At 35.7% G+C, this 14,964-nt stretch overlaps 1 protein-coding gene across 2 annotated transcripts; it reads left to right on the top strand.

Annotated features, from left to right (window-relative positions):
• The first annotated feature begins 1,683 nt into the window (after positions 1–1,683).
• Positions 1,684–14,754, top strand: LOC133672598 (protein TONSOKU). Of its 2 annotated transcripts, none has more exons than XM_062093054.1 (20): positions 1,684–2,061; positions 2,775–3,572; positions 4,038–4,214; positions 4,408–4,499; positions 5,607–5,705; positions 5,896–6,374; positions 6,471–6,514; positions 6,600–6,860; positions 7,140–7,287; positions 8,100–8,216; positions 8,898–8,998; positions 9,148–9,268; positions 9,468–9,577; positions 11,454–11,565; positions 11,782–11,886; positions 11,970–12,036; positions 12,161–12,281; positions 12,357–12,527; positions 13,596–13,713; positions 13,794–14,754. In XM_062093054.1, exons 1-20 carry the CDS (start codon positions 1,783–1,785, stop codon positions 14,333–14,335), a joined length of 4,062 nt encoding a protein of 1,353 aa, XP_061949038.1. In that variant the 5' UTR covers positions 1,684–1,782; the 3' UTR covers positions 14,336–14,754. The 2 variants fall into 2 exon arrangements, with proteins under 2 accessions (XP_061949038.1, XP_061949039.1); XM_062093055.1 differs by having other exon boundaries at positions 7,143–7,287.
• The last annotated feature ends 210 nt before the right edge of the window (positions 14,755–14,964 follow it).

Below are 14,964 nucleotides of genomic sequence, written 5' to 3' on the forward strand. Positions count from 1 at the left end.
TTAGACAAGTCTCCTAATTTTTAGGGACTGATGTCATTTTTAAAGCGTCTCCTATTTTTAGGGACCGACGTTAATCATTTTAAAAAAAGCAAATTACCAATAAACCCAAAATATAATGGATTATATCCATTATTTCTTTTGGTAACCCAGACGTAACTCTTCTTTTTAGGGACAAACGTCAGTATTCTAGACAAGTCTCCTAATTTTTAGGGACTGATGTCATTTTTAACGTGTCTCCTATTTTTAGGGACCGACGTTAATCATTTTAAAATAATTACCAATAAGCCCAAAATATAATAGCATTTGAATCAAATAAAAAAAACACACAAGTAAGGGTAACCTTTCTATTGAAAGGATGTTTTAAGGGTGGTGTTTACCTTCCCTTAATCATAACTAACCCCGTACACGAATCTCTGGGACCAGTGTCTAATTTGGGATTTCTAGTTCCCTCAAATTACTAGATGGCGACTCCAATAAAATCTTTATTTCCCCCAATTGAGAAAAAAACTATTTTTGTTAAATAAATAAAAAAGCAGGAGCCGTCGCCCGACGTCGTGTATCGACATATTTGATGATCAGCTAAAGTAGACAGAAGTGGAATCTCAGTGAATATGATCGATTGTTGGGCTGTGTACATCAGTTATTCTTACCAAACCTGAGAAATATGATGTCAATCAAGGCATGGATTGAGATAAGGTTCGAAAAATATGTTTGCATATGGGTGTGTATGAGATGTATGTACGAAACATTTTCTGATATATCATAATTAATATATATGCATCCCAGTTGCTGCTGCAATATATGTATAATTTTATCCAAAGTAGAAGACAAACAATAAATAATAGAACTAGCTAGCCTTTAAGAGAAACTTTGAACCAAGAAGAAAACCTCATTAACAATTCTGTTGATAGCTAGGGTTCCCATTCTTTGTGCTTGGAGATTCAAAGGGCAATGTTTTCCTGTTGAGAGGAAGGAAATGATCAGAACTATGTAGCGTTAATACTTTTTGTTGCAGCGGACATTGAAAAGAACTACATGTAAGAGGATAAAAATCCTAATTGAATTTTTGGATGTTCTAGATAATTAAATTATTAAAAACATGATCATGGATAAATAAATTTAATTAGCCAAGTCAATATCTTACTAATTCAAAGGAAACTCAATCCAATTCAAGCAATTAATTCCAATATTTTTATGCCAACCCACCAAATCATAGCCTATACAACTACTCTTGCTTGAGAAGTACGGTTTTTGAAGGCAACAATTTCATAATCATATGATGTGTAAGTCTTAATCTACTATTCAATTTTTTTTTTATGATGTTTAGGGAATAATTAATAATATTTTATTAGTTATTTTCTAGGCTTATTGTTTTAATAAATACAAGTAGCAAAAAAATTAAAGTGGAGATATTTTTATCTCTTTATGTATTATGAGTTTTATTTTTTCTTTACTTTTTGTATGTTTTTTTTAAATAAATATAAAAAATAACTAATAAAATATCTTTGATAAACACTGTAAAATTTAATTTTCCAGTTTTTAAGAACCCAAATTCATTGAGACCAATTTGTAAAGGTTATGGGCCCAGATGCCCAGATGCCTTAACGTGGTCCGGGCCTCGAGGTGTTAAATTCATAACTCGCTTTTACTTCTGGCGGGAAAATTCATTTTTGCGCACCAAAATAAAAACTTTCAAAAAACCCAAAATCCCCTGTCTAAAACACCAAACCCTAAAATCCCAAATCCTCCATTTCTCTCCGCTCAACATCGACAAATACCATCATGCCGATAAGCAAAGAAGAGCAAGAAATGCAGACAGCGAAACGCGCATTTGTTAATGCGCGTGAAGTAGGGAATCACCAAGAGGAAGCAAGATGGGCAAATTTGATAGGAGATATGTATAAGAACAGAGGGGAGTATGTGAAGGCATTGAAATGGTTACGTATAGATTATGAGATTTCGAACAAGTACTTGCCTGAGAAGCAGTTGTTGCCTACTTGTCAATCTATTGGAGATGTTTATCTCAGACTTCATGATTTCAAGCATGCTTTGGTTTACCAGGTTAGATTTCTGAATTGGATCACTTTTTTTTTTTTGAGAAAATGAAAATTTGGTTTTATTTTGTTTTTTGGAAAATGAGAAGTGCGTTTTGGATTTTGGGTGAGGGGAATTGATGGGAAGTTTAAAATTCTGAGGGGAATTTTGGGGTTTTGTTTTTTCTAATTTGTGATTTTAGGGTTTGATTCTGGTCAGATTATGGTTTTTCTTTTTCTTTTTGAGAGAATAAAAGGAGAATTGGTTTTTTTTTTCTTGGGGGGGGAGGGGGGGTTGGGTGTTGAGAATTGAAGGAAATTTGATTTTTGTTTTTTTGAAAAGAATGTATAATTTGTGAGGATTAAATTGTAAATTTTATACAATTTGTTGGCTTCTATGAAAATGGGAGAAATTATGATGGTTTGAGTTGTGAGTTTTGAAATGTCTGCTGGAATGGATATTAATAGAAATAGCTGAATGGAGGTGATTCTTCTTCTTCTTTTTTCTTGGCGTTTTAAACTACCAAGAGGGTTTTTGTTTATAGCTCTTCAGTTTTTGGATCAAGGGAAGACATGACTTGTCTAAAAGCCGGGTTGTTAAACTTTGAAAAATATTTAAATAAAGGGTTATAGCAGGATTTACTTGTGAACTTTGAGTAAATTTCTGCTTTAAAAGCAAAGGTTGCAAGTAAGTGGATCTGTTATCAATATGGATTATTAAAAGGTGATTCATTATTGTAGAAAAAGCATTTGGATCTTGCCAAGGATGCCAACGACCTTGTTGAACAGCAAAGAGCCAGCACCCAGCTTGGTCGAACATACCATGAAATGTTCTTAAAATCTGACAATGACCATTCTTCAATTCGGAATGCCAAGAAGTACTTCAAGTCAGCCATGAAGCTAGCTCAGTCTCTCAAGGAAAATCCACATACTAATAAATCGTCTTTCCTCAAAGAATATATAGATGCCCATAATAATATAGGAATGATTGAAATGGATCTTGATAACTTGGAAGAAGCCAAGAAAATACTTGCTAGAGGACTAGAAATATGCGATGAGGAAGAAGTTGATGCAGATGATGATGGTCGGAGCAGGCTCCATCACAATCTTGGAAATGTTTACATGGAGCTGAAGGTGTGGGATAAGGCTCAGGAACACATTAAAAAAGATATTAGAATTTGTAATAGAATAGGGCATTGCCAAGGGGAGGCAAAAGGGTACATCAATCTTGGTGAATTGCATTACAGGGCTCAAAAGTATGAGGAAGCAAATCTTTGCTATCATAAGGCACTTGATCTGGCAAAATCCATGGAAGATGAGGATACTTTGGTCAAGGAAATTGGTCATAATATTGGAACTGTAAAAGAAGCTATGAAGGTGATGGATGAATTGAAGAAAGAAGAGCAGAATCTTAAAAAGTTAACTAGAAGTATAGTCACTGCAAGGGGAACACATCATGAGCGGAAGTGTTTGCTGCAGCAGAATGCATCCCTTGACTGCCTCATTGAGAAGTCGAGCATTATACTTGCATGGTCAAAGGTAGCTGCTCTACCATACATATTGTAAACTTCTAATAGCTTTGCCAATATCTAGCTGCTCTTAGAACATATTCTAATAGTTATTTACTGCATTAAAAATTGGGAACATATTTACATGAGATGCATTCATTTTATGTGTCCCCTAGCTAGCTTTGATCATCTCTCTGTGCTCTTCTTAGAGAGAATCTCCACATTAATGCTGTCCTAAGTTAACAGAAATTGAATTTCTTAGATATTTTTGAAACAGATCTAGTTAAATTTCATTAACTTGTTTGAGCTAGGATTTAGTATGGTGTCATTTACATATTTTGAACTGTTAAAATAACTTTCTATTTTTTGTTGTATGTTGTTTTTAGGCAAAAGAGAAACTTTCCACTAAATTGATTATACATGGCATGTGTCTCTGCCCCCTACCCTTCTATTTTGTGATTTTAAACTGAGCAATTTTGTGATGTTATATGTCTAGCATCATGAATTTGCAAAAAGGAAGAAGAGAATAGCTAGTGAACTCTGTGATAAAGAGAAGCTGGGCGATTCATTTCTACTTCTTGGAGAATCATACCAGAAGCTCAGAAAATTCAAGAAAGCCATTAAATGGTTCATGAAGAGTTGGGAGACATACAAGTCAATCAGCAACTTGGAGGTAATTTTGTACGTTCTATGGTCCTTTCATATGCTAGTTCTCCTGTATACCTGTTAATAAACTTATGGTTGATTGAGGGGAGCCATTAAATTTAGCTTGAGCTACTTGGTATAAGAGTTGGCGCACATGCAAGTCAAGATGCACTTTACGTTTGACAGTCAAAGCTCTAACTATTAACGATTATTGATTTCAGGGTCAAGCATTAGCAAAAATTAATATTGGTGATGTTCTGGACTGTGATGGTGATTGGATGGGAGCTCTAAATGCATTTGAGGAGGGCTATAGGTAGTTTTCTCTAACACCTTGTTTTTCTCAGAAATTCCTCTGTTTGAATTAGAAGATTCATGGAGTTCTAGCATGACAGTTTTGGTGTTTTAGGCATATCAGCATTTACAAAGTACATCCTGTTTTTTAATACAAGGCTTAAATGCAGCCCATGTGGGCAAACTGGGAAGTGTGCATGTGGATACTGCTGTTTTCAATACAATAAGAGGATAGTATTTTGAAACAGGGTTTTGCTTATTTGTAAGCAGTATTTGGAGTGTTCGGTTAGGAATGTAACCAAAGACAAATGCCATTGGTGCATCTAGTCTATATGGTTAGGAAGGTGATGTGATGTGTTCATCATGTATTTTAAACAAATTATGAAAGATCTTCTTTTATGCTGGATTTCTCCTCCTCAGAAACTGGATTGAACCTATATTTAGTGTCAGGAAATGGGTTTTTCGAGGGAGGGGGGTGGGTTGATGTGAAAGGTGGGTTCTCCATGATACTCCCTGTTGAAATGTTGCATTTCAGTGCACTATAATTTCCTTGACTATCTGTAAACAAAATATACTCAAGGTCTTGCCACATTTAGTTCATTCCTTAGGGATTGTGCATTAATTTAATGCATCATTACTAAATTCTGTGAAATTTTTAATTGTTGCGTGATTATTTTTCTCATATCATCCTTATCTGATTTATTAATTCTTATCATCATCATCAAAATGCTCTAGTTACCTCAAAAGTCATGCCTTTTCCTTTTGGTGACCTGCTACAGGATTTAAATTATATGCAACAGAAGCATCTGAAGTGCTAAACAGAATAGATACTAGTTTGGTAATGGTTGGTGAAGCAGCAAACTTGAATTTGCCAACGATCTCAACTTTTGGTGAATATTACATGGGCCTGAAATGACACCCAATTGCTATGTTAGTAATTTGAATTTGCAAGAGTTACAACAAAGGAAAATAAAAGGACGGGAAAAATAAATTTCAGACTATTCCCTGTGAGGGTCACCTGATATCATTCTGTTAGCATAGAAATCAATTGTCTTGTGGTTGTCTACTTGTACCTATTTCTTAGGCTTATAACACCGAGCCTCACTTATTTTGTTTTCCTATTATGCAGGATTGCTGTTAAAGCTAATCTTCCCTCTGTTCAGCTTTCAGCATTAGAGAACATGCACTATAGCCACATGATAAGATTTGACAATGAAGAAGAGGCCAGGTAAATTTGGATTATGCAAGACCTTTCATCAATCTAGGCTAGCCACTTGGAATTAGCTTTGATGGCTTGGGAATTTCAACTTTAGAAGTTGATAACCCAAACACTAGTCTTGCAGTAAATTGAATTTTGAAGGTTTTCTTGCAGAGGTACAAATATGTACTATTACTCAAAGAAAGGTTTGCTTTTGTAGGAGGTTGCAGCATGAAATTGAGAGGTTAAAGTCCAAAAACACAGAGCTTGAAAGGCAGAATTTGGCAACGGATTGCTGCTCTGAGACTGATACAGATGGGGATGATCACTTGTCAGATTGTAGATCTAATGCATCCTGCTCCCAAGAAATTAACAAATCTGGTTCTGCAAGATCAAAATCTTTAGCTGGTGCTGAAGGGTTGAATGATGATTTACCTCTGATTTCACTCCTTCAGTCCCATAAAAATTCTCCCAGAACAAAGTCAACTCAAGAAGAAATGCATAATACTTCTACTTGGCCAACTGAAGCCTCTCCAAAATGTTTTTCCAAAACAGCTAGTGATCAGCAGACAGTTCTTAGTCGTAAACGTATTAGAATAGTCCTTTCAGATGATGAAGATGAAATGCATGATAAGGTAGACTGCCCCAGAGAAAGGCTCAATAGATGCCCTCCGGAGGATGTTGCTACTTCTAATGGATGTGGGTTTAAATTTTTTTTTTTAATCAGGAATGATGAACTTATTTATGATCTAAAATTTCATTTCTATTAGTACTGAAGTACTTATTTAATTGCAGTTATGGGGGCAAGCAATCCAGCTGTTTCTGCATGTGCATTTCAGGTATGAAAATAGATAGATCAAAAGCTGAAGTATATTGTTTCCCTCGTGAAGTTGATTGTTAATTGCTTTACACTTTATTTGGCAGGGTGTATCAACAGTTGCTTCCAAATGTGCTACCAGTTCCTGGAATCCCAATAACAATGAAGAAAGCACTTCTTCATACAAATCTCAGAGCCCAAAAATTGTGACTCCCAAAGGCAAAGTTTTCAGATCTTCAAGCAACAATGAAGTTGTTTTTGCATGTGATCTTGCTGCTAGTGGCTCCAAATGTGATGTCTCTGAGAACTTAACGCATAAAAACAATGCTGCTCATCTCAGGTTGCACAATTCTGAGAATGATGATAATGTGAGTGTCACATGTGCTATTATTAATTGTCTTTCGATTATAATTTACAAGGGAGATCTTAGAGACACTCCTCTCCATCAATTTTTCATGAAGTAGGTCTCGAATCTGCAACCTTTTGGTTTCAAACCTGAGATGCTTACTATGGAACTAGATAAAGGCCATCTTTTAGGAGATAGAGATAATGAAGAATGCTTATTTATCACTGTATTTCCTATGCTATATAATTATTTGGTTGTTGCTGCTGTAAATTGCTAATATGATCTCTTGTACTGACTGCAGCAGTGTATTGTATTCAGAATTGACAATGACCTGATACAAGTAGATGCAGCTTCATACCTCGCTTTTGATAAATTGAGCATTGAGTCTATGACTGTTGAGCTGGCCTGTTTGTACTATTTGCAGCTTCCTACAGAGAAGAGATCAAAAGGTGGGCATGACTGTTGGACTTTATATGCTTTTATTTTCTGACAATCATAATTTAGGGCATATGAGTTGTAATCCACACAAATCTAATAAATAACAATAAAGAAACAAGTTGCATTTGATTTACGAGTGGCAGAGTGTATATTGAATGGCAACAAGAATGGATTTAAATACACCTTCAAACACATGATTGTGCACTGTTTAGAAAGGCTAACAATGAGCAGCGAGCACAAGTCTTTTTTTCATTTTTTTCTTCCGTTCAAAAAACAAAAAACAATTTGGCAGGATTGCAGTGGAAATCATGTCATGCGTATTCCTAAAGTGAGTTGGCAGAGAGATTCTTTCTGTGAAGGCTGTGTTGCTCCAATGTAGCTGATTTTGGCATCTAAATGACCAATGGTGGGCTTCATTGGTGCCCATGCTGAGTTGCAGATATATGCTTTACGTTATATGCATAGTGAAGTTTTTCTACTGCCCAGCGTATGAAGCTTAGGCTCCTTTGTTGTGCATGGCACGTGCATAAGCCTACATTGCATGACAGTGAGCTTTTGGTTTTGCTACGGTCTCAACTGTGCATAGACTCCCTTTTTTGCTCCTTTATTTGATTGGGTGTTTTGCCCAACAGTACTATCCCAATGCAGAGGAATTGAAGTCTTGGGTTTAAGTCCTACTCTTGTCATGCAAAAATTGAAAAAGAGCGAAGAACAATGCACAATTAGAAGGAATTTCACTCTCCAGCATGTTTATTATTTAATGGTATTATTTTCCTTTCTTGGTTACATCACTTCTATTAACATGTAGATTTTATCTCATTAGGTCTCTTGCCCATCGTTCAGCATATGAAATGTCATGGAAGAGTTCTAGATTCCATAGAAGCATTTGAAACTCTCAAGGGTGATCAAGGAAATATCCTAATAGAAGTTTCCATTAATGGTATGTGTTACAACTTCCAATTTCCTTTCCATGATATATTTTTTCCAGCCTTCTTTATTTTCCTTGAATCTTGAGTATTCTTATGGTGAATGTAGTTTGTCATGCTCTCCCCAATTCAAATATTTTAACTTGTTAGTTCAGGCCTTGTGCACGTGGTAATAGTCAGTGGAAACTATATTTTATGTGGCATTGTTGTTGACAGTCTTGAGGGACATTTTGGGCATTCATTAACAAGCTTGATAGGATCAGTTTCACAATGAGTTGCGGAATAAAGTACTTTAGAATAGAGGTACTGGAAAAAAAAAAAGATTCAACTTAAGTTGGCTCAAATTGTGTTGAACATTATTCTGGCCAACAAGGATCCTGATTGAGGAATTTTACTTCTGAAATATATAAGAGCTGTAGAATGAGAATGGCATAAATAAAACTGCATGCTTTCAAATGATATTTCTGCCTGATGCTTGAAGAAATACTACTTTGGAAGAGAATCCAACCAGAACAGTTTTCTAAAACTAATCTTCAACTTTGCTCTCTTATTCTCTAGCAACTTACCGAAGATAGTCATAATTGGTATAGGCAGCATAACCATATTCAGCAACTGTCAAAGTAGATGCTGCTGCTTTATTCTTTTCATTTCAATTTTTTTCCTAATGTCATGCTCTTTATTCAATGAAACAACAGGTTGGGTTCAAAAGCGCTTGATGAAGCTGTACATCGACTGCTGTGAGGAGTTATCCGAGGCACCTAATATGAAGTTGCTTAAGAAACTATACATTTCAGAGGTAAGCATGGGGATTGGTTAGGTGCTGATTGGTGAAGGGGGATCTTGTTCTATTATTGGTAATGGCAGGATAGTGGATCTCATTATCTGTTGGAGTTATACATGTCCAAATTGGTTTCTATTTTGTTCTATTCATTTCTTGTGTGCCAGGTAGAGGATGAAGTCATTGGATCTGAATGTGAATTGCAAGATATATCAGTAACTCCACTGTTGAATGCCCTGGATACCCACAAAACAGTTGCCGTGATAGACCTTTCCCATAATTTTTTGGGTAATGATAGTTGGCTTTTGATCGTAACTTCTATATGGATCTGTTTCTGGATTACAAAGGGCATGCTTACTGTTTCTCTGCATGCTTCTCAGAAAAAAGCTGTTATTGCATCATTGTCCTTGTTATCTCTTAAAGGAATGCGGGGTTGTCAATTTTCTGCTCTGCTAATATTAGCTGTCCATTGGTTATTGTCTCTCAGGGAATGGAACAATGGAGAAACTTCAACAATTTCTCACATCAGGGCAAAAATACGGTGATTTGACTTTGGACCTGCATTGTAATCGATTTGGTCCAACTGCTTTATTTCAGGTATGTAACTTGTACAGCCTAATATTGATTTAGAGTATTCTATCCCCTGCTTGGTTGTTCTCAAGCATTCATTGTGACTCTCAAATCCGAAGGAATCACATTCTCAACCAATTTCAAACGTGGAACTGGGAAATCTGGACACAAAATGATGGCAATATTGTGGTTATTTGTTTAAAGTGCTCTGGACATTGTTGATTACCACCAATAAGTTGTATATAAAGTTTGCATTTTTCACTGCTACAATCTGCTCTCTCTAAAATTAATTTATCTCATCAATGATTAATTTTTTAAAATGACATCAGTTTTAGGTCCAGCTAAAACCCATACTTAAGAAAGAAATGAACGGACCATATGTGATGCAGATCTTTTCCAATTTTACAACCTGATGTTGCTTTAAAACTTCCTATTCCAAAAACTCATGTTTTCAACAAATAATAACATAGCATTTGGATATTGCAATCTTGGAGGATTAAATAACAAAGCTGTACAAAGGCCATGGTTTTCTATTGCTGTTAGTTTTTACAAGTGCTCATGACGTTATTATTTGAGGACAAGTTGTTTGGAAAATTTGATGTTTAATCAATTGGAAGTGATACATAGAACTTAAGTAGCGCACTTCTAGTAAGTAGAATGAATTCAAAGATATTAAAAGTCAGGAAAAAAACTGCATGGAGAATACGTGAACCAAAAAGAATGCAATTAAATACAAATTATGTTTACATAGTCAATTTTATGCACGGTTGGTAGTTCACTAACTAGCAGAGAAATCTCATTCTGTAAAAGCAATTAATAGGTTGTCAAGCAGAACATTTAGACATCGGTTTAACATCTTGAGACTGGTGCATCCTTTGAACTTGGTTATTCGCCACTGAACTGGTAAATATTATATGCTCCAGGGAGTTAAACTATTGTCAAAACATGAAAAAAATTGGGGAAAACATCAAATATACCACCAAGTTTTTGAGGTATTATTAATTTTGCACCCAAACTATTTTTTATTTCACTTTTACCTGTAATCTATTTTGATTTCTCAATTAAGGACTTTTGGTAGAATACTTAATAGAAAACGTTGAGTTTCCTATAAAATGATGTCGTTTTGTAAAAAAAAAAATAGTACAATTTGGGTGGAAATATGGATGGAAAGCCTTAAAAATGGATAAAAGTCCTTAATTGAGAATTTCTAAAATTTTGAGGGTAAAATTGATACCAAAAATTATTTGGTGGTAACATTGAGACTACCTATATGGTTAGGGGTATTTTTGAAGTTTGTCCAAAAACAATATGATAGTTTAATAAATTACATGTTTATGGAAGTTGTTTTCAATTCTTTCCTGAGTATTTGATAGTGTACTTGGGTTTTGTTAAGTTCAAGTTGGTTTGATACACTTGATTTGGCTTCTGTTGTAAGCCTTTTTTCATGCATAGGTAACCAGCGATGCATCTTCTCAATATATAAGAGTTCAATGCCTTTGTTTTTTTTTTTTCCTTTTAAGGTTAAATTTTATTCCACAAGTAGCATGCATAAGTTTAGAAAAGAGATTCACGCGATTCAAAGGCAATTTAGAAACCTTGAACTTTCTGGACAAATTTATATATCATATGAATTACTAGAATGAACCAAGTGCAAGTTAAGAGGCGAATAGAACCATTCTATATTCCAAGAATTGCACTGTCAGTGTTCATATACCTGATATAGTGAGTCCAAGAGGGACATAAACATCCTCCATACCAGACAATGCAGTAACTTGAACTTGTATTGGTTTTGATATGAACACTGAATTCTACTCAGAATATTCTTACTTCATGATGGCTGGAACTACACTTGGCGATGCCTTTTTTTTCTTCTCTTGATATGCTTTTAATTTGTAATCTTCAGATCTGTGAATGTCCTGTTCTCTTTGCTCGCTTGGAAGTTCTTAATCTCTCTGGAAACCGTCTCACTGATGCATGTGGATCTTACCTTTCAACCATATTGGAAAACTGCAGAGGTAAGTCTCAGACTTTTAAAACTTTTAGTAAATGATTATTAATGTGTTTTCCTTGAAAGAGTTTGTGTCAGAGTGTGCACCTACAGGGGTTGAGCAAGGGCTTTGTTGAATTGATCTGTGGTGAACATCAACTGTGTATGCTTGAAGATGCTAGCATTTGCTTTCCCCCACATATCCTTATTTGTTTCGCTCATAAATGCTCTTTTTGTTTTGTAGCCCTATACAGCTTGAACATTGAGCGTTGTTCCATAACAACAAGAACAATTCAAAAGGTGGCTGATGCACTAAATGCGAGCTTGGTCTTGGCACAACTTTCTATAGGTGCACTATATTTGGCTCATTTAGTATATTATATTCTTTAGTTTATTTCTTTTTTATTGTCTACTTAATTTGTGCTTCAACAGGATATAATAACTCTGTATCTGGAAACGCTATCATTAATCTACTAGCCAAACTTGCCACCTTGAAAAGGTTTATATCAATACAACTCCATATTCCGAAGTGCTTTTCAACTATATATTCCTGCATAGTTCATGGATGAGATTTCAGCTTCTGAATAAGTTCTGACAAAGCCTGGAATTTTTCTTGTTTGTAGTTTTGCAGCACTGAATCTGAGTGGGTTAAAGCTAACCAAGCCTGTTGTTGATAGTCTCTGCCAACTTGCCAAAACATCATGTTTGTCACGGTTAATGCTTGGGAGCACCGGCATAGGAACTGTGAGTAATAGTTGACTTTCTGTGGAACTTTTGGTTGTACATCCTGTTTTCTCTAATAATTGATATTACTTGTAGGATGGGGCACTACAATTAACTGCATCATTGTTCGAGGGGTCTCAAGAGTCTGTTAAACTTGACCTGTCATACTGCGGGCTAATGCCTGCATATACTTATATTCTCAGCACCAATACTCTGATTTGTGGTATTCTTGAGCTGAACCTTGCTGGAAATCCTATTATGCAAGAGGTTTGCTCTTTATTGAATTTATGATAATCACATGTTTTCTGACGTTAAACTTGCTATTTTTATTCTTCAGCTTGGTTTGCCTCTTCAGAAATTATGTTCCTAGAGAGAAAAGTAGATAGTATGGTAGTAGATGCGTACTGAACAGTTTCATGATACAATGTCTTCACATTATGAACAGTTAATATCACATATAAACATGACCTATTGTATGACATTTTGACTCACTGGAGATGAACTTGATTTTGGTGGTTTAATTATATTTGATCTATATGATTGACTCAATTTGTTTGAGATCCTTGTTTCTTGCTTGATCTTGATTCTCCTAATCTGAAGTCTTTTCTAAACCTTATATTTTATATTTGCCTAAAAGTTGCTGGTTCAGAATACAAATTCAGAATCTGTTCTGAGTAGAAGTGAATTCATTGCTATCTTATGGGCGAAAGAACAACAAAAGATACAGCTACTCCGTGTATTTTTGCTAACAAGAAACCTGTTTCATCTAGTTTCTGAGTTCAGCTCCATGTTGCCAATCCACTATCTGAGGTCATCTTAAGTCTAATTTGGTTTGAAGTGTCACCACCAGAAACCACACCTCTTTTGGCCCCTATCTGCTTTGCAGCAGGAGCAATTCCAACGGTGATTGGCATCCTGTAGTCTTTGTTTTCTCTTGCAAATGGCCAAAATATCGTAAACAATTCCACAAGACATTTGGTTTAACTACCACATGGGGCTGTCTTAGAGTTCACACATCTGACGAACAGCAATTGTGTCTAATTGTCATCAATGTGAAGCTCTTCTGCTTTTGCTCATGAACTCTAGTTACCTGATACCAATTAGAAGGAAAATGGTGTCTGGTAACAAATCACAATGCATTGAGATCTAGGGGGGAAAGTAGATTGTGTGAGCTATTCATAATAAATTGCTCTTGGCAAGAATATTGCCAAATTCTATCTGCTCCATGCTGTCATGTCATGTCTTTTTTTCTTTTTCCCTCTGGAATTGAACTTCAGATACTTGATCTGAAGTTCTGTAAATTTGAGCTAACCTGATTATGAATTATGGACGCAGGGTACAAATGCAATGGTGTCATTGCTTACAAATCCACTATGCTGTCTGAAAGTTTTGGTCCTGAACAAATGTCAACTGGGGCTCACTGGGATTCTTCAAATGATTCAGGCACTTGCAGGTTCTTACAAAAAAGTCCCTTGAACTGTTCATTTATGAATTAATATTATTAATTTCTTTCCTTTGTTTTAATGAGTGCAGAAAATGATTGTCTAGAAGAGCTCCATCTTGCTGATAATGCCAACCTGGAGAAAACATGTATGATACAGTATGACTCGACTAAAGGGTGGTGCTCAGACATCTTGCAACCCAACTTAAATAAATCTGAATCATCAAAGATGAGTGTGCCCAAGGAAAGCGACTCAGACAAGCAGGGTGTATGTGTTACGAACACTGAATGTAATCAGCTTGAAGTGGCCGATAGTGAAGATGGTCCTATCAGGGCAGAAGCTGCTCCATCTGACTTTGATGACAGTTGCACAAGCTCGTGTCAAAAGAATTCTTTGTTAGAATGCCAATTCATTCAAGAGCTTACAACTGCCATCAGTATGGCAAAGCAGCTGCAATTCATGGAATTGGGCAATAATGGCTTCACAACACAAGTTGCAGAAGCTTTGTATGCTGCATGGTCATCTAGATTAGAAAATGGTTTGGCTTGGAGACACATTGAGGATCAGACAATCCATTTCTCAATGGAAACAAACAAATGCTGTAGGGCAAAACCGTGCTGCAGAAGGGATTGATTCGTTGTTTCTGGAACTCCCATTTATCTCTCAGCAGGTTATCACCAGGCACTTTTGCAGCAAATAGAAGAAGTTTACTATAAATAACACAATCAACACTCTCGAGATTTTCAATGCTACGCCGAATGCCACTGTAGATATCAACAAAAAAAAAATTTATGGATTTCCTTTACCATTGATCCTTTTAATTTATGTATACACCTTTATTGAATATCACATAAGAGCAAATATATAGTTGTGTAAACCCAGTCATGCAAATATTAAACGAGGCAGTTGACATGGGCACATTATTTCTCGAATGTCTGTCGATTATGTTCTTGGCTATGCAGAGGTTGCAACTTTGTTGAAATTTGAAACCACATGTGATGAAGGGCTGTAGTTTATATTTCACTCTTTAACCCCTAAGAATGTTTTGATGATATGTGGAGCAGTGGACGATGTTTTCATCAGTTATAAAATGCTTCAGCCATGGATAATGGGCTAGGCTAGTGAGAGGCTCGAGGCACTTTAACAAAAGCTACTGTTTAGCATTTGCATTCATGTGATCACATGATCCATGTAGTGTACCTTAGAAACAAAGAAAGTTGGTGGCTTGTGATCATACTATATTTGCATCTTTTTGATACTTA

Source organism: Populus nigra, chromosome 14, assembly GCF_951802175.1.
Source record: "Populus nigra chromosome 14, ddPopNigr1.1, whole genome shotgun sequence".
Classification (NCBI taxonomy): domain Eukaryota; kingdom Viridiplantae; phylum Streptophyta; class Magnoliopsida; order Malpighiales; family Salicaceae; genus Populus; species Populus nigra.

Excerpts from the sequence above, each read along its gene's own strand:
- LOC133672598 (XM_062093054.1), top strand. The coding sequence starts at position 1,783 with ATGCCGATAAGCAAAGAAGAGCAAGAAATGCAGACAGCGAAACGCGCA. Across the intron at positions 2,062-2,774 it reads AGCATGCTTTGGTTTACCAG|AAAAAGCATTTGGATCTTGC; the intron begins GTTAGATTTCTG and ends TCATTATTGTAG. Across the intron at positions 13,714-13,793 it reads AATGATTCAGGCACTTGCAG|AAAATGATTGTCTAGAAGAG; the intron begins GTTCTTACAAAA and ends TAATGAGTGCAG.